This window comes from Poecilia reticulata, chromosome 4 (assembly GCF_904066995.2).
Source record: "Poecilia reticulata chromosome 4, P_reticulata-male-v2, whole genome shotgun sequence".
Lineage (NCBI taxonomy): Eukaryota > Metazoa > Chordata > Actinopteri > Cyprinodontiformes > Poeciliidae > Poecilia > Poecilia reticulata.
Genome location: NC_088833.1, coordinates 14,689,167 through 14,707,840, shown reverse-complemented (window position 1 = coordinate 14,707,840; position 18,674 = coordinate 14,689,167). Strand labels below are relative to the sequence as shown.

Below are 18,674 nucleotides of genomic sequence, written 5' to 3'. Positions count from 1 at the left end.
GCCGAGAAAGTCTGCTCCAAGTAAGGCAAGTGCATTCCATGGCCTTCTGATTAGTTTTGGTGGTAAATTTGTCGACCTAACACTGTTTCTGCTTGGCAAGAAACACCAAAATCCTGTTCTTCTTTTGTGAATAAGATGATGTTTAAGATCTACAGGAACTAACATTTGATCAGTAGGTGAAAGAAAAAGCTAAGCACGGGCTTTAAATAATAATAAAAAAAAAAGTCATTTTTACAAGTTGGCATTGTAAAACCCACTTTAATACAGATTTCACTTGTAAATGCACAGTTTTTGGAGTTAAGATACTGAAAACCATTTCAAGATGTCTAAATGGAATTTTTCTCTCATAAAGCTTTCAAAAAAAAAAAAAATTAAAACAGACAATTACATAAACAAAGCAAAACTGGCATAAGATAAATAATTTTACAAGTGAGTGCGATAGTATAGGTATTAAGCGATAATTGTGTAAAAATTGTGATAATTATTCACAGTTGACATAATCTGTGCTGTTTCCAGAATATTTTGTCTCCTGAAAGGTGGAACCGAGGCGCCATGTGTTGATTGTCATCCGGTTTTTAGATTTCAGGTGCTTCCGAGCATTGTTACCACAACAACCTCAGGCTCGAGGACGCCAGGCGGATGTTTCAATTCTTCTTTGGGTGCTGTCAAAGACAACAGGAGAAAAACACAGAGATCAATAACCTGAGCATTCAGACACGGGGAGACAGACGTGAGGTTACAGCCGATGGCTCGCAGTGATCCAGGGAGCAGAAACAGGGAAGCCTAATCTACAAAATCAGTCACCTTGTCTTTATGAGCAGAGGTGGGATGCTGGGCAGTCTGTGATAGCTGTGGGTCAAAGCCAGAGTAGCAGAATACAAACCAGATAGGGGGTGACAAAATGTCCACCCATCCATCCATTTTCTGTACACCCTTGTCCCTAGTGGGGTCAGCAGGGGTGCTGGTGCCCATCTCCAGCGAACATTTCGGGCGAGAGGCGAGGTACACCCTGGACAGGTCGCCAGTCTGTCGCAGGGCAGGTGACAAAATGTCTACCGATTAAAATTCACCAAACCCCAAGAGTGTTTTCCATGGTTACCCAACAGCCATGTTCCTGATCCGAATCCTTCGATAAGCATCACTTGACCTGGAGTCATATCCAATTAAAACTTTCACCATCGGAGGAGTTTTTTTCCTGGGACCATATTTGTCTCCATTTAATTTCCATTTGCTACAGATGGCCAGCAGAAGGGATGCAGCTACATTATCTGAATGCAGAGAAGAGGAGGCATAGGCGGTCGTGCAGGACGCAGCCAAAGCATGTCGCAAAGGGGGTTTGGAAGAAATTTTTATTCTTTCCAAAGGGTCCTCTACCAGTAGTTGCTAATAAGAGGTGAATCATTCAAACCAGCACACCAAATCTCAGTATAGCTTTAAAGCAACAGAATCTCAACCACACTCGGTCAAAATGAATTTAATCAAGCTGTGGGATTCTAATGGTTTTATTGAACTGTGTTTTTCAATCCCCAGTTCATTTTTTTTTCATTATATAAAATGCACAGGGACTCACATTCATGACCCTCACCGGCTGAATAAAACAATTACAATGTCGTCAAATGAGTTTGATGAAACATCCTGGCAGGGAAAGAAGAAAGGAAAGGGGCGCAATAAAACCCGCGCCTTCAAGATGGGGTGCGTGTGTGTGGGGGGTGAAGAAGGAAAATATCTGGACAGCGTCTGAAATCTGAGTGCAGCGGTGCGCAGCGTGCACTGAGGTGAGAGAGAGGCTCAAACCAAGCAGTGAACCTCAAAGAGGATTCTGCCGTACTCATGATGAGCAGTCTGTTTGTCTGGCTCACAGATACGAGAAGAAATCTTTCACAGCAAATACATATGCAGCTAGTTAATCGAATGCATGGTTCGTTAACCGAAGATGAGTCTCTGCACAACGCCGAGTATTTGTTCTCACTTTAACTCGGAGAACATAAAGAAGAATTAATCCAAGAGATTTTTATGAGGAGAGCCATTCGTCTGTTTAGCTCTATACAGCACTGCCTGCAGGAGAGTCGAGGAATGATGGATCTGCCCCGACGGCACAGAGAAGGGGTTTGTCTGCTCACCTCTGGACTGTTATTACTCCTGCACTGACTCTCTGTAAATATTCCCAAAATTTTCCCAACACTTCCTCTAGTCTGATTTGTCTTCATCTTGAGCTATCCTTCTCTTTACCACATGAGTATTAATACGCCGGTGGCTCTTAAGACTCACTTCTTGTACCAATAAAGATTCATACATGTTGATGTGTACCCAACAAAAAACCTCCCACATGTACCATTTCTTTATCAGTAATGTAGTTCAGGTTTTCCCCATCAGCAATGCTTCTTTTATACCCGTGTGTGGGAATCGCTGAAGGCTTGATTTGCTTTTTGATGAAAAGTTTAACCTGTCCAACATGTCCGCAGTTAAAAATGAGAAAGTAATCTGAAATCAAACAGCCTGTGCACATCAGCTTGCCCTTTGCCAATGCAAAAAGTCTTTGTTATCAATCTCCTGAAAATTTCTCAATTTGAATCGGTCTGAAAAGTGAAGAGCTCATCAAAGCTGAGCTTTTGTATTGCCTCAGGTTAACTACAGATGCCATACTTTTCCAAAAACTAATCCCTTTTTCTGTCAGGGATTTCTACAGTAGTCAGTCTTTTATTACGGATCCTGCAAAAACATGGATGGATGAATGGGTGGATGGATGGATGGGTGGGTGGATGGATGCCTTTCAGAGAACGGATTGGGAAAGAATATCTGGATGAAAATTTTCGGGAATGGGATTGGAAAAAAAAAAAAAAGATTGGATGGATGGACCTTTAAGGTAATGGTACTTTGGGGAGAGGGGGGGAGAAAGGCTGGTTGGGTGGGTCATTTAGAAAATGGGATTGGGGAAAAGAACCTTGGATAAAATATATGGATGGATAGAAGGACATTTGGAAAATGAATGGATAAAAAAGTCAAGAAGGCTCGATTAACCCTTCAGAAAAAGGTGATTAGGGGGGAAAAATCTTGGATGGATTGTGGCAACCAATAATGTAATACCTGCTCATAACGTAATAACTTTGATCATATGTAATAAAGTCAATAACCTAATAAAAATCTAAAATTTTGATCAATAATGCAAGCTCATCAGATCCAAATTCTTTGAAAATGACATACTTGCAGCTGATACAGTTAAAACACATAATTAGGTAGGCAGTTCTTGGAAATATGTATAATTTTTTTGTTAGTTTTTAAATAAAGTTTTATGCAGTCATCACTGTATGTGTGTTATTGTTTTGTTTATTCTGAAAAAATATGGAAAGCCTCTTCGGGGTTTAAATCTGGTGGCCCTTCTGAGCTCTCTGGTGCCCCCTGTATGCTGTTCTAAACCACACGCTCTGCACTAAATAAACCCAGAAAAAGAAAACATGTGGCAGTGAAAGAAACAGGATGGATATTACATGTTTATGTAATCAGTAAACTTTAGATTATACATGCCTCTGCTTAATCATCCCATTCACACTTGGGGATCCATCCCACAGCTTTTATCTGATAGGTTGCAAAAATGCCTGTGATTGAGCCGATAGACAAACATTCTTATTGTAGTTTCTACTTAGTGTATCCCTTAAAAGTAAAACAAAAACAAAAAAAAACTGCAGTCAACTGTACTTCAGGCTTACTTTCTCCTGCTGGCAGATTTCTAGCTGGAACCCAGGAGCAACAGCTTCTGCCTTAGTCATGCTGGGAAAACTGGCAAAAGTTCAGATTCTCACACCCATATTTAAACCCTGTTTTGACCAACAAACTGAGGTTCTTCTTCAGTTTGTTTTGACTATTACTGATACTTACAGCAACGTTCAGTGCCTGGTCAAGGTCTTCGATGATGTCAGCCGCGTCTTCCAGTCCCACTGAGAGACGGATCAGTGTGTCACTGATCCCAAGAACGGCCCTCTCTTTCTCTGGCACTGACGCATGGGTCATGATCGCTCTAAATCCAGACAAGAGACAAGAAACTTCAACATGTGCTGAACACAGAAAAAACATCCTGATGTCCTGAAGGAAAGCAGAGCAGTCATTGCAAAAAATAAAAAATAAAAAATCCTAACATAGGGGTTGATTCTCTTTTTGAGCTTTGCTGCCCTCTTGTGGGATTATTTCAAAATGCAGTTCATCTTGCAAAAAGAAAGGTATGAAATTGTTTCGAAAGCTCTTTTAGGAGTACAGACAGATGATACTTACGGATGTTCTGCTAAGCTTTCATAACCACCAAGGCTCTCTGCGATTGCAAACATCTGAAACCAAACAACAGACGTGAAGGAAACAGCAGCAAATATTAAACCACATAAGGATTTCTGTTTTAGGTTTTACTGATCTTACTGCTGTGTAAAGTCTTTTTTTTTGTTCTTCCATGTTTTAAAGGTTCGTTGATTTAGAATAAAGTGTTGGACTTCGATACAACACTTTACTGCAGCTTTTGTTTTTAATAAAATGCTTGATAAATAAAGTAGTAGTAGTAACGGTTAATGAAGAAATACACAAATAATTACACAGAGTAATTTCTGCTTAGGTTCAGTGATGTGTGTCATACGGACACAACATGCCTTTCTTTCTATCCATCTTTGTTTAAGCAAAAATAATAATCAGGTTAAGCTACAATAATAACAATAACATAGTAATAATGTGATGCTGCCTGCAGTTGTCTTTGTCTAAACTGGGTCCATTACCAGAAATTTCTGAATACCAACCACAACAAAAAAAGACTTAAAACATATCATCTATAAATTACTTTAAGGTTGCTGAGGAAGGTGGTGGCGTGCTCAAGTTTCCCTTTGATATAGAAGGTGATCATCCCTGGACACCCGGTGCATTGTTTCTTCATCAAGTTATACTGTGGGTGGGAGGGTAGACCTGTGTGCAGAGGAAAAAACATGAAAAACCTGTTGCAAACACCACCTAATTTCCCTACACAAAGCAACAGGGCTCATGTTCAAGATTGTGGCTTGAATAAAAGCTCTAAATTAGTGCAAGGAAGTATGTGAACTCTTGAGCTTTCAATACTTCTGCCTGAGCAGCTCAAAACAGCAGCTGAGAGAAATGTGTTTTTTAGACAAGGTTCAGCAAAAAAAATGGATACATGCCTGTGTGACAAAACCTATTCATGCTATTTTTTTTAAGTCTCTTTAAAATGTTTGCATTTTTTAAGACTTTATAGTTGGTGTTCAGATAGTAATCTTCCAACAGCTTCCTGTCAACTTTAAGCATTTTTAACTCAAAAACACGACGGGCCGCTGGATGAATGATTGCCCTAGCACCCAACCACCAGGCTTAGCAAGTTTTCTGGGAGAAACCTTGAACAACAATGTGAGAACCACTAAAAACAGGAAAAGCATAAATGTATGATTCATTTAGGCATAAAGGGAAGGGCTCCTTGAAAAGGGAAAGCTTGGGGTTGTGAATTTTTATCAAGTCTATAGTGGAATAAAACTGAAAAAGAAGGGAAAGGTCACAGACACACAGTACGCTGGCATGAACATCAGAGGAAACTGGAGCTGAGAATGCTGATTATTTCATTTCACATGGTTAAAGGTTAACACAGTTTATATGAGAACATCAAAGAGTCCGCTTTTTATTATTACGAGCCAGGCTTATACAGCTGAATCGCACCTGCCTGTACTAAAGCATTAAAGAAATCACATACAAACGTTCCATTACAGCAGATTAATTTGAAAAAATAAATAAATAAAAAATTCAAATGAATTAACCTCACAAAAGACTTCACTTTGACACACGTCTAAAGAGCCGTCTGTTCTTTACATTGTGGTTCTAGTCCAGTGAAGAGTAAATTGTTGTGAGCAACTCTAGAATGTTGGGAGACATGTCTCAACAAATATTAGGTGTGACAAAGAATTCACCTGGGAAAAGTACCCGCTCCACCCTGGGGTCTGCCTCCAGAAACCTGGCAGCAGCCATGGCGTTTTTAAAGTGCTGCTCCATGCGCAGGTGAAGCGTCTTCAGCCCTCGGTTACACAGGTAGCAGTCAAAGGGAGACGGCACGCCACCGATGGCTGGTCACGGGCAGAACATTAATCACAGAGGTTAGAAACAAATCTACCCAATAATTTTGATCAGGCAAACAGAACAAAGTCCTAACGATGTGAAAGGTTTAGTTTGGTGAAGGACTTTGACCTCAGACATTTGTGTTGGTTGTTTACTGAATGAAAGCAGAACAGGTTCAAGTAGCCACTTCACCAGATACTAAGTAGGCAGAGAATTACTTTGAAGAAAAAAAAGAAAACGAGCAGCTGACTTGCAAACCTAATACTTGATCATTTTGATCATTGTAATGGGGTAAAAAGACACATACTATATGCAGACCAAGAATGATTTTAGCAAATTTTTTCTTATAGTATCATTTTGGTTAAATCTATAACAAACACTAATTATCTCCTCACAGTTTTGCAGAAACCTCAGTCGCTCGTTCAGATCATCGTTGTTTAAAGACACCAGACCCATCACGACGTCACTGTGACCTGCCAAATAAACAGAAGCAACAGTTTGTGTTAGAACAGAAAGTAAGACATCACTATGTGCTCCTGCAGCATTGATGTAGCCACGTTGAGTTTACATACTCATATAAAGGGGTTTATTTCAGGGACTTTGAGTTTTCCCAAAACATCTTAATATCTTCAATCAAAATATGTGCATGTTTTTGTATTCTCCCTCCAGTTATCATTATTCTAACTACATAGAAGGGCTTTCACTCATTTTCTTGATTCACATGCGACCCAAATAAAAAGTACTGATATTTTAAATTATTATTAAAATATTATTATTTTTATTTAATATTATTATTATTATTTAAGTTATTTTTTTCCATTATAAAATAAATAGGATATTTTATATGCAAAGAGTAGTCTCCCTCCCTATACAGTATATTATAATTAAACAGTCAAATCACTAGCTCCTCTTCTGTGTGTGTGTGTGTGTGTGTGTGTGTGTGTGTGTGTGTGTGTGTGTGTGTGTGTGTGTGTGTGTTTGCTCTTTCTCTGTCTTGTTTGTTTCTTGTCAGTTCGTCTAGATAAATTGTAGGAATAGCCCTGACTTCCTGGGAATATTTACCTACAGAAGTGTGCCATCTTTCTCACCACGAGACATAGATATAGTCTTTGAATGTTTACTCTCATGAAGAAAACTGAGACTTGGAGTTATTTATTCTTTTTCTGCATTAAGTTGTTTTCTGCCTGATTGCACTAATTAAAATCCATTCCATCTTTTCAGTCTGATTTTTTAAATTTTTGGTCTGTTTTGACAAGCTGTTGACATTTATGGAGAAACTATTCTTCTAAAAGCTCAAGGCGATTCTTGTTTCTAAATGTTTAATTTTTTTTTTTTACTTTGACAATTTCGACATTTTTAGGGTTTGATTGTAAGCTGGTCAAAACATTTTACACATTTAAAATGTTTTCTAACAGTGTACCAATAAAAAGCCTGGACAGTATTTGTAATGCTCTCTTTGACAAAATTGAAATCATAATATTGCATTTTTTTCCAGAATGTTCGTCATTTACCTCTATATCAGAAAAAAAATCCTTTTTACAACAATTTGCAATAAAATAGCTTCAACATTACATGAGAACTCTTTTATAACCTACCATTCATGTATTTGGTGGCAGAGTACATACAGATATCAGCTCCTAAAGCCAAGGGGCGCTAAGGGTGCACAAAACAAACACACAGGTTAATCATTGAATGAGTCACAGGAATTTGATTACAGGGAATCATTACTACCTGGAAATAAGAAGACATGAAGGTGTTGTCAACAACCACTACAATGTCTTTGCTGTGCTCATGCACCAAGTCAGAGCAGGCCTTGATGTCCACCACCTTCATCATGGGGTTGGTTGGAGTCTCGAGCCACACCAGCTACACCGGCAGAGACAAGAACAGGTATTAGTGAAGCACTTAGTCAGGTGGAATAAATATGAGGTTTAAGTAAATGGTGATTACACAAAGTGCTGATTCACAACGACTGCTCTGAGTTAGCAGAAAAAATGGCATTTACCCCCAAAAACAAGACAAACAATTGCGACAAAAATAACAAGAACAGTAAGTTCTTCCCTTTCCTTGACCTACTTTGGTGTTGGGCTTCAGAGCAGCTTTCAGTAACTCTGGCTTTGTACAGTCAGCAAAAGTTGTTTCCAGCCCAAATCCAGCTGCGACTCTTTGGAAGTATCGGTTGGTGCCTTTACAATAAACAAGGGAACAACCGAACCGTTCAGATTGTTAAAAAAATTAAATAAAAAAGAAAGCAAATCGTTTGTATTATGGCAGACGATTATAAGAGTAGATGAATATCCCAAAGCTGAATCTCACCTCCGTACACATCGTCCATGCAGATAATCCCATCTCCTTTCTTCAGCATGTGGGTAATGGTCACAGTGGCTGCCAGGCCTGAGGCAAAAGCAAGGCCTGTAGAGGAGCAAGGATGGTTATTGAAAAACCAAAAAAAAAAAACATTTCATCTAGGGGGAGAATTAAAATAGGAAACTCTCAGGGTTTTAAGTGGACAGTTATCATTACAGTAGACTAAAGTGTTTAAAGTTAAGTGTGAAAATTGCTAGCATTTGCAGTCAATTGATTTTTACAGTTTCAAATCCTTTTAATGAGATGTCAGAGAAATGACCAGAGTTTTTCTCAGCTGCTGTGAGCAAAGAACAGTATAGGGCTAACCTTCCCCCACCTGTTACTGGACACTGCCAGTCAGGCGGCTAAAAGAAGGCTACTACAGTTTCTCGCATAAAAGAAAGACAAATTCTGTTGTTTGGAAATATTTCTACATAGTGTTAAGCAAATAAACCACATCTGTTTGACCTTTTTTGTACAAATACTGCGAAACCAAGGCAAATTTACGCAAGGTACCTATACTCAAAAAATTGACCTTAATACCATAATTATGCTTTTAAAAGTCACAAAAATCTTACCATTATGATGTTCCTATGATTTAAGATTCGATCAAAGAGACCAGAAAAAGTACCAAAGTGAGCAACAGCATTGCAGTAAAGCAAATTTTATGGCTGCTTATATCAATAACTATATATTAAGTGATTTTAAAGCAACCAACAAAAACACAAAAAGCTCACAGAGTTAAACCTTTCCGCCTTGCAATGGTCCGGGTCTGACCAATCAGTGGAGAATAAACATCAACTTCAAAAAAACTTTTATTTTTATGTTTAGAAGTTCACATCAGGTTTCCAAACCTGGCAAAATTCTCCATGAAAACTGCTATTTAAAAGTATTCTAGTACAGGATAACGTGCTTTTGCTTATTTAAAATGGTAGAAAATAGCTGGTTGATATCCAATTTAATTAGATTTTACCTCCGTCTTTAGCTATGAAGTTGGCAAAGTTGCCAAATATGCAAGTCTACATAATCAAAAGCAATTTCTTCACTTATCCAATTTCTTATCCTCCTTATCTTCAACTGTGCATGAATAAAGATAAGAATGAAGTGGATACTTTTCTTAGGCCTACAAGAAAGACATTCAATTGTTTGGAAATGGCTTACGATTTGAAAATCCCCAATAGTTATGGTGTTTTAAGACATCAGATGAAACTATAAACTTTCCATATGGTCAGAATGTTCTGAATCTGTTCTGTGATTGCGCTGCTTACAGTATTTTGCTCCGTCCAGCGCTGCCACGGCCTTTTCCAGACAGTTTCTGGTAGGGTTTCCACTCCGACTGTACTCAAAGCCCTGGGAGGAAAAGAAGAAGTTCACTCGGAATGTTAGTGAACATGGCTACCACTTCCAGCCCACGGGCTTTTATTACATTCAGCGTTTCTGCAGAAGCTGGGAAAAATGTATAGTTAATGGAAGGAACTACAGCAGAGGTTATGCAGCTAAATCTAAATATTTCAAACATATTTAGGACAATGGGAAATCAATGAGTGGATGACGGTTCTGTTTATCCTTGAGCTTTTCATTTAATTTATTAAATGAATGGTGTGGCTTTCATGCAATGAAAAATTAAAACTTAAATATTACATTGTAGGTTCACGTTTCCTGGACAAAAATGTAGCCAGCAAAATGCCTTACTTGCAACATGAAAAACAAGTTTACAAATAACCAGCCATAAATGTTTGACAGTAAATAGTCAGCTAGTAAATGTATGCATCTTTGCTGGAAAGGGGACGGTTAGTAATGAGAACACTAAAGTACCCTTCCATTTTAGCCTTGATTAACAGATTTCACATTTTTGGGCATTTTGTTTTAACAATACATAACAAGTAGTAAGAAAGGGTTAGAACAAGTTAAATCATTAACAAGTTGTTGCACAGGCAGTGCATAAAGACTGTCTGTTCAGCTAACTCTTAATCTGTAGGAACATTTCAGTAATTTAGAATACTAGCAAAAATCTATAAAGAGGCTTCTGCTGATCGAGCTGTTCTAAACTTAACTGGAAGGAAACCCCAGCGGTAGAAAAAGTTGCACATTCCAGAGTTTGGTGGAGGTCTATGCTTCTTTCTTTACGTAATGCTTTACGGCACTGAATTTTAAATAGGGTTGAAGCCATTTCAGAAGCTTAATCTTAGCCTGCATCATTTATTCCAACAGCAATAATAATCATTGAGTTGCAACACCCAATTGTATCCCAGCTTTATCCATTTGATTTGAGGTGGGGTTGAAGAATTTGTAGCCAGTCTTCCTCTATTATTCCACCACTTTGTTTGCTGCAGCTGTATCACTGGTAACAAAACAGACCATCAGAATAATGCTGCCAATCCCATGCTTTTTGCATGACAAAGAAGCCAAATGCAATCATATTTGGCTTCTTTGTGGAAGTAGCCAAATAACTTTATAAAACAGGGGTTGGTTTTGAAGCAGGCGGTTCTTTCTGGGTCGCTATCTTAGCTTGTTGATGGTAAACTCGTCTGGGATCTCAATTTTGACTTTGCAATGGATGTAAGCCGCATCACAAAATTTACTAAATATGAGCGCTTAAAACAACACATTGTGTAAGATATGTGAATAATATAATAGTTTCGCTTTCTAAATTTAACCACTGAAATATATAAAATGTTGAATTACATTCATTTTTTTTAGATATGCCTACATTTCTTGAGCTCTTTAAAAGTACATTATAGGACAATAAATCAATGACCAATAAAATGAGTCCGCGTAAAACTCATGTTGTACTATTACTTAAGTCTTACACAAACATGTTTATTTTTAGCTTATTTTATTATAGGTAGCCTATATCCCATGCGTATATATTACCGCCACTCCCTCTTTTCCTCCCCCCGCCTTAAACAACCGAGTCTTATCCGGCTACTTACAGCGTGGTTCCCCGGTGAGTGCTGTTTGAAGGTTGTGGAGAGGGAAATCGGCGGTACCACAGCCATCGATGACCACTGCTCCGGCTCCTGGCCTTTGTGTATGGCATCTGTGGCGAAAGATTTAAAAGCCGTGCGGAAGCCAGCGAACAAATCGCCAGCCTCATGTTTATTTGACTGGGCCATAACCGTGAGCTTCTCTGATTCACCCGGACACACTGAACTCAAGATGAGTGCGCATTACCGTTCAACGGTAAAAGGGAAATACTATTTTATGGGGCTGTTCCACAAGCTCGTCCTTTGCAGCCAATCAGCGCTCATCGGCATGCAGAGCGAGGCTCTGATTGGCTGTAGCGCCGGGGGGCGTCCGGCGTCTGTTACGACACCACGTTGTTTGCCTTCCTGTCTGTCCTGCCGCTGTGATGCAATGTATCTTGATTTTGAATCAGGTTAAGAGTTTAGTTGTCTCTTGTGAATAACGACTTCATTTGAGTTCAGTTCTGTGATTTTACAGCTATATCATCTCCAGAAAATATTTTAGACAGTAAAAAGGCAAGTTCTTGAAGGAATAAAGGCACGCCACACCAACAAATCAAACATGTTTGTAAACCTTTATGCATGTTTCTCCATTACCATATTACCATATTTTGATTATTTGTAAGCCACCACCATAGCAGCTGTTGACGTTGCTGAAAAGATACGCAGAATTTGGTGGATTGGTCCTTTTCAAGGTTGGGAAAGAGACATTAACACTAAGTGCACTTCCCGTTTGAACCACATGAGGTAGATGTGCACCGTATTGACTTTCACTGATAACAGAAGTCTAGCAGGACTAATTGTAGTGTCTGCGGAAGTGTTCATACTACGTAAATGTTTCCACTTTTTTACGTTACGAGCCCTGGCACCAATTTATTTTATTGCGTTTTAATATAATAGACCAACAAAACATACTGCGCCATAACAAAGTGACAAAAAATTTTCTAAAACAAATTATCTGGCAGTTGCATTTAACTATCTTTTTGCTAAAATATTTTATTGTTGACATTTTACAAATTAAAGTTTTGTTCCTTTTCAATTTATTTACATCTGAATTCTGAACAAGTTCATTATTTTCTTTTCTGTAATTTTGAGGTGTGGACTATTTGTTAGATAAAACAAGTGAACGTTTTACTTTAAGAACTGGTCATTTTTACTGCTTTAAAAAAAAGGGATTTTTTTTTCTCTTTCAAGCCAAGGCCAAAAAAAGATGCCACCTAGATTTAACTGGCACTAGACAAATGGGTGCAAATGTGCATCCTGGTGGATAATTTCTGCATGTAGGCAATTATTTTTCAACTGGCAACAAGTTGCTTGAACCTAACAGATGCAGTGAATTGCATTTCCATTTGAAAGAAACACACTGTAACGAAATGCAGTATGAACTACATTCATTATTAGTAAGGTGGCTGAATTTTGAAAATGCAGCTTCTTGCTGTGAAAAGAAATGTGTCTGGAAAGAATGTGATCTAATCGAACTGCTGGATCACATCCATAACTGTACCTTAAATTGTTAATGCACAGTTGCATTGTCGGATATTACTTGGTTGGCAGCAAATGAAATGTTTGAATTCACAGCTATGTTTAATAGTGAAAGTAAGAGCATATGCATACACACATTATGAAGGGAGCTCGAGGGATTGGGACTGAACAGCTGTGAAGCCATAAGAAAACAGCAAATCAGAGAGGCTAACTGGAGAAAAAGGCTTCAGTTTGCAGGGGATCATAAAGATTGGGCTCTGGGGCAATGGAAGACAGCCATATGGTCTGATGAGTCCAGATTTACCCTCTTCCAGAGTAATGGTGCATCGGGGTAAGAAAGAAGGCGGATGAAGTGATGCACACATCATATGTCCACTGCAGAAGCATGTGTGGGCAGTACTATGGTCTGAGATTGCTAGTTAGTCAGGTTCAGCAACATCATGAGCCCAAGGAATGAGGTCAGCTGACTATCTGTACACTGAATGACCAGTTTATCCCATCAATGGATTTAAATTCCTAGTTGGTGTGGGCATATTCCTGTATGATAATGCTGGGATTCATTGCGCTCAAATTGAAAGCAGGGTTGAGGGAGACCTCTTTTGGTGATGGCTTTTTTGTTTTGGCCAAGCAGTGAACAAAACATTTTTGTTCTATGTGAAATAACTCACTAGCCTCTGTTATTTGTCTAAAAATGTAACAAATAAATTAAAATTAATACACACAGTCATAAGGCAACATAAACTAGCCTCAATACAGTTTTTTCCTGGTGTAAGTTTAAACTCTTGTGTGTTTGATACCACAACCTGTTTCTTAGTCACCACCTCCTAATGTGAACAGATGACCTATAGAATTTTGAAAAACCTCTATTTGAAGTCAAGAATAGCTAAGGTTCGAGTCAAGTTCAAAGTCTTTTGGGATTTACCTAGTCGAGCCTAAAGTCACCAATTTTGTGACTTGAATCTGACTGGAGTTCATATAATGTAATACTAGTCAAAATAATGTTTTTGTGTCTCAATTATTATCGATATTTTTTGTTTGTTTGTTTTGATTGGATTTCACTGGTCATACAATTTCAGTTCTGATTAAAAGCAAATGGGCTGAACAAATATTTTTTTCTCCAAAATACAATAGCCCACAAATATTGTACCATTTTATTTGTTTTTTATTTTTGTATTTTTATTTGCGAAGAGCCATAAACAGTGAGACAGTGAGGAATTAATCAGCTACAATAAAGGGGAAAATGTAAATTAATTCGTGCAGTTTAAGATGGTGGGTGTTAATGGAAAAATTAGAAAAGAAATTGCAGTTAATATAAAAAAACTCCTCATTATCTGTGAAGGAAAATGCTACCATATCTCCTTCATAGCAAATATGTTTCTGATATTAGAGATTTTGCTTTTTTGTCATTATCAAGACAACATAGATAATAAAAAAATGAAACAAAGCGATGTTTTGTGTCGGTAGTAAAAAGTATAAAATACAATATTTCTTTAAAATCCGAGTTACATTAACAGTAATCGGAGATAATAACCGTTAGTAACCTTTTCTGAAGTCTCGCGATAGTTGAAAGCGGAATCTTTCGTACTTGTGAGACGCTTCTGTGTTGAGCAGCAACGACAGTTTAGGACGGCGGGAGGGGAGGGAGCAGTTTGTTTTGACAATAAACCGGTAAACAAAAGCTACCGCTACTTCTTTCTTCAGAAAAGTGGCGTTTTGGCGTTTTTGCGTCTTTGGTGGACAGGTATTCGTTTAATTAAATGTTGTACGATTTCCAGCGTTTGCGTAAGGAGCTCCAGCCGGCGAATCGCATCAATTCGCCCGGAGGGTCATCGTCAGCGGCGACACCCTCTGCTCCGTCAGCCTGAACCGTTTAGAAAATGACCGGAGAGAAGCTCCGTTCCCTGCGTAAGGACCAGAGGCCGAGCAAGGACGAGGATCTGCTGGAACCGGACGAGGAAGCTGCCACCGGGACATTCGCTGTCTCCAAGGCGAATAACAAGAGCAGGGCGAGTAAAATATTCAGCAACCACAAGTTAATCAAGTCACCGTCCACACAGTCGCAGAATAATGGTAACACCAATAACACTCAGGCAACATCGGATGTTATTGATGACAACAACAAAAACCCGATCATCAAACCGGGGCTGGACTTTCCGGTGCACGAATGTGTCTTTAAAGGAGATGTCCGACGGCTGTCTTCGCTCATCCGGACACAGAATATTGCCCAGAAGGACGTCCATGGTGAGCATACTTACTGCTTAAATTGTTAGATTCATAGTAACACCCGAAGCAAACATTTTCTGGGTTTATTTTTGCTCATGTACCATCAGTTTTCATCAGCAGTAAAAGTAGGCGAGGCTTCTATCACGCAAGGCCTGAGTAACTCCTGACAGATCACTACTTTTAATCCAGTTCTCTGGCATAACCTGAAAACGCACCAATTAGACAGACAGCGATTGGAATCAGGCGATTTTGTTATTTCAATGTTAAACTCTGAAAAATCTGCTGGATTCCCCAATATATGCATCACAACTAACAATTGCAACCATTTTCTCTATAGAAACCAGCCACCTACAGTATGTGCACTGATGCACTCATACATTATCATGATTACAACATTCGTCTTTAAGCAATTTCTATTCCTGAAATGAAAAGTTGGGCAGTAGAGGAATAAAGAAAAATGGCGAGAACACAGTTGAAAGTTGCTAAGAAGTGAAAGAAGCCGCATCTGAACTGGAATTGAAGAAACAAAAATTCAGGCAACATTCCTGTATAAACCACAATTTCTGCTCTCTTTTTGAATTCAATGGTCATAATATACATGGATGTCGTCGCTCTCATCTTATTCAACAACAGTTTCACTAGAATGGCCTAAAGTGTGAAAGTATATCAGCGGTTATTGTAAGCAGCAAGAATTCTCAACATCAATACGTTTTGTTCAACTGAGGGTTTAACTGTGTTGGATTAACATAACTGTTAAAACGTCAACATTGTTGGTCACTCCAGTTAAGCACAGTTTTCCGTGAAAAGTTACTTCATGTTAATGCTACTCATGTGGTGGTTGGAAGAAAAGTTAATATCAGTCAGCAGCTGTAGTCCAACATCCAGAGAAAAGATAAGTTGGAGCTGTAGGTCATTATCATAGTCAACCATGCAGGGAGGGATTAATTTATACTAGCATGATCCACAGACATCAGCAGATATTTTGCTCTGGTTGAGAACCCATTAGAAAATAAAAGCACCAGTCAAACTGAGCATTTTTTCAACTGAGAAACTTTATGCTCACAAACATGCTCACGAATGATCTATTTTATCATTGACTCCCTAGCCCATCTGTTGTAGCCTTTACAGTAATCTACTTGATATTTTTTATTAAAATGTCTTTTTTTTTTCTTCTTTTTTTGAAAACTATGACTTCTTTGTTAGATGTTTCAATAGTGGTTATTTTTCACAGCTGTGTTAATTTGTAGTCTTTTTAACCGTGTTGCAATTTGACTTAATTTAGTCTTTGCAAAGACTTTTATCTGATTATTATAAATAGAAATAGTTTCTAGCTCATCATCCATGTGTAATAAAATAAAAACAATTTTTGGTAGGAGTGCCTTCAAAGGCTCTGAAAAATGTGTTTTAAAATTATGTTTGCTTTGAAAACAATGATAAGCCTTGTTATAATTTATTTATTATAATTTCAAGATTTTTTTTCTACCTCTAAAACATGGTACTACCTCTTTACTAAAATTTTGAAATTAGGGAAATATGCTTAAAATAGTTTTTTATAATTTTGTAATTCCTTTATTTCTGTTGGGTTCAAAGCTAGCACCTATGTCAAAGATCCTTTAGTACATTCTTTCTTTGTTATGTGTATTGTTTTTGGAAAAAATATTACATCATGGAAATTGGTTCAGGTAAGTCAGGCCTGAAGAAAATTGCATATCATCCCATAAAAGCTGGATCAGCGCATCTTTCACATAAACTAGTTCCTTCTTGTTGTCACGAAAGAAGTTTTATAAGAGGCTTTCCATCCCAGGCTGTAGCATATTGTATTACCCCTGAGCAGTGAAATGAACAACTTATCAGCAATGCTTATAGAACCCTGATTTTAATTCAGCCTATATTAAAGTTTATAGATGATATATTAAGGGGCATTTTACAAAACTTTGGGAACGACCAGCTTGTTGCAGTTATTCTTTGGGGCAAAGTCTGCTCAGATAACGGAATAGTTTCCACATAAAACCCCTTCCACCCCAAACTGGACTGACAGCAGGACAAGATTGTCTTGTTCTGGCTCACATACCAACACAGAATTTGGCCCCTACTTGTACCAAATGTCAACATAGGAATGTGCTCTCACATTGCCTAATTCAACAGGGTGTCAGACAGAAAGGCGTTGTTGTGGAACCTGAACCTGTACTTGTCAAAAACTTTTCCTCTGTGATGTAGGTCGGTCTGGTTTGGCTACTTTTTGAATCTCCACAGTAGTTCAGCTTCTGACAGATAACAGAAAACCCCCCCAATAAATTTCAGTTACGTAAGGCCAAATTTAAATACAAGAATCAAACAAAAAAAACATTTACTTACTTACACAAAGAGCACTTACTGACTGTAGAAGGCTGTTAAATCGCTGTCTGTTATGACGGTGTCCAACCGTCCCTTTGCCAATTCTCTACCATTTCACATCTATCCACTGGCATTTTGTCCTTTCCTACCTCCATTTTATACTTGAAAAGGAACTCTTTTCATAATCATTTACTAATTTACGTGTTGGAAATATTTTTATGAACTATTGAATTAAAGCTCAAATTTTCCTAGGTATAATTTAGTTTTATTGTAAATGGTCTTCTGATATTTTGCATAATCCTTTATTCGCATTTATTTTGGCTCTGGTTTCTGCTTTGACGAGCCAGCTTATGAAATATGAATGAAAATATGGATAAGACTATGATCCCTGAATAAACCAAAATAATATTGGCTGTGCTTGAAGATATTGTTTGGTTAAGATATAAAATGACATGTAGTTACAGCAAACTATATAATATATATATATTATTTAAAAATGTTTGTGGTAAAAGTGGGTATGGAACAGACAGATTTGCTGGGAGTAGTATCCCTCAGCTAGCTGAGCAGCAGTGGGAAGCAATGTGTGGGAGAGGGGCATCACAATGCTACTCTGCACTTTCATTGTCATCTCAGGAAAAGGAGTTCAAGCGTATGAATAGTATGAAAATAACTTTTAGAACCTCAGTAGCTTGATACTGATGAGTAGCCAATGCATGAAGTAGCTTGAAGAGATTAATTACACTAATAGCTAAATTCATTATATCCACTTTAAAATTTTCTAGAATGGATCCTTTTAAAAAGTTATAATGGATTTGGAAGTGTATCCTATCTTAATGTGACCGACCTTAAAATCTCTAAAAACCTTATCAGCAAGATCACACCCATGTGCTATAAGATACAATTTTATGGCTGCCAGTAAAATGGGAGATAAGTGTCTAGTGGGCATATAACCCCTTCCTACGTAAAATACTCGCACTTCTAATCATTTACCACAGCATCATGTCAGAGTTGTAGCTTGTATTTTACACCATATCAGGGCTTACATCATTTGAAGGCACTCCCTACAGTGACTGCCTGTTCTCATCATGTTTTCCGCAGTAGAATCCTTTAAGGAGCTGACTTTGCAGTTTGGCTTCCTCTGAGGCACATTTTATATCTTGGGAAGAAACATGCTTTTTTCCCCCCCACACACCTGTAAAAAGTTATTTTTTAGGGATCATATATATAATGTTGCTCTTGCCA

At 38.1% G+C, this 18,674-nt stretch overlaps 2 protein-coding genes across 4 annotated transcripts in view; one reads left to right on the top strand and one right to left on the bottom strand.

Annotated features, from left to right (window-relative positions):
• Positions 1 to 238: 238 nt before the first annotated feature.
• On the bottom strand, positions 239 to 11,624 carry cth (cystathionase (cystathionine gamma-lyase)). 2 transcript variants are annotated; one of them, XM_008406870.3, is made up of 12 exons: positions 11,361 to 11,623; positions 9,696 to 9,777; positions 8,398 to 8,493; positions 8,158 to 8,267; positions 7,813 to 7,947; positions 7,677 to 7,734; positions 6,477 to 6,554; positions 5,937 to 6,089; positions 4,811 to 4,932; positions 4,264 to 4,316; positions 3,874 to 4,012; positions 239 to 662 (listed from the first exon to the last, which is right to left on the bottom strand). In XM_008406870.3, exons 1-12 carry the CDS (start codon positions 11,541 to 11,543, stop codon positions 645 to 647), a joined length of 1,227 nt encoding a protein of 408 aa, XP_008405092.1. In that variant the 5' UTR covers positions 11,544 to 11,623; the 3' UTR covers positions 239 to 644. The 2 variants fall into 2 exon arrangements, with proteins under 2 accessions (XP_008405092.1, XP_081462417.1); XM_081606291.1 differs by lacking the exon at positions 239 to 662 and adding an exon at positions 691 to 849 and having other exon boundaries at positions 11,361 to 11,624.
• Positions 11,625 to 14,430: 2,806 nt separating this feature from the next.
• LOC103463489 (ankyrin repeat domain-containing protein 13C) overlaps positions 14,431 to 18,674 on the top strand; it is a 31,560-nt gene continuing 27,316 nt past the window's right edge. Inside the window, exons 1-2 of one of the 2 annotated variants that reach the window (XM_008406868.3) lie at positions 14,431 to 14,543; positions 14,651 to 15,116. In XM_008406868.3, coding sequence (XP_008405090.1) covers positions 14,753 to 15,116 — 364 coding nt within the window. In that variant the 5' untranslated portion in view covers positions 14,431 to 14,543; positions 14,651 to 14,752. Of the gene's footprint in view, positions 15,117 to 18,674 lie in introns of both variants that reach the window. The other variant, XM_008406869.2, reaches the window with a different exon arrangement.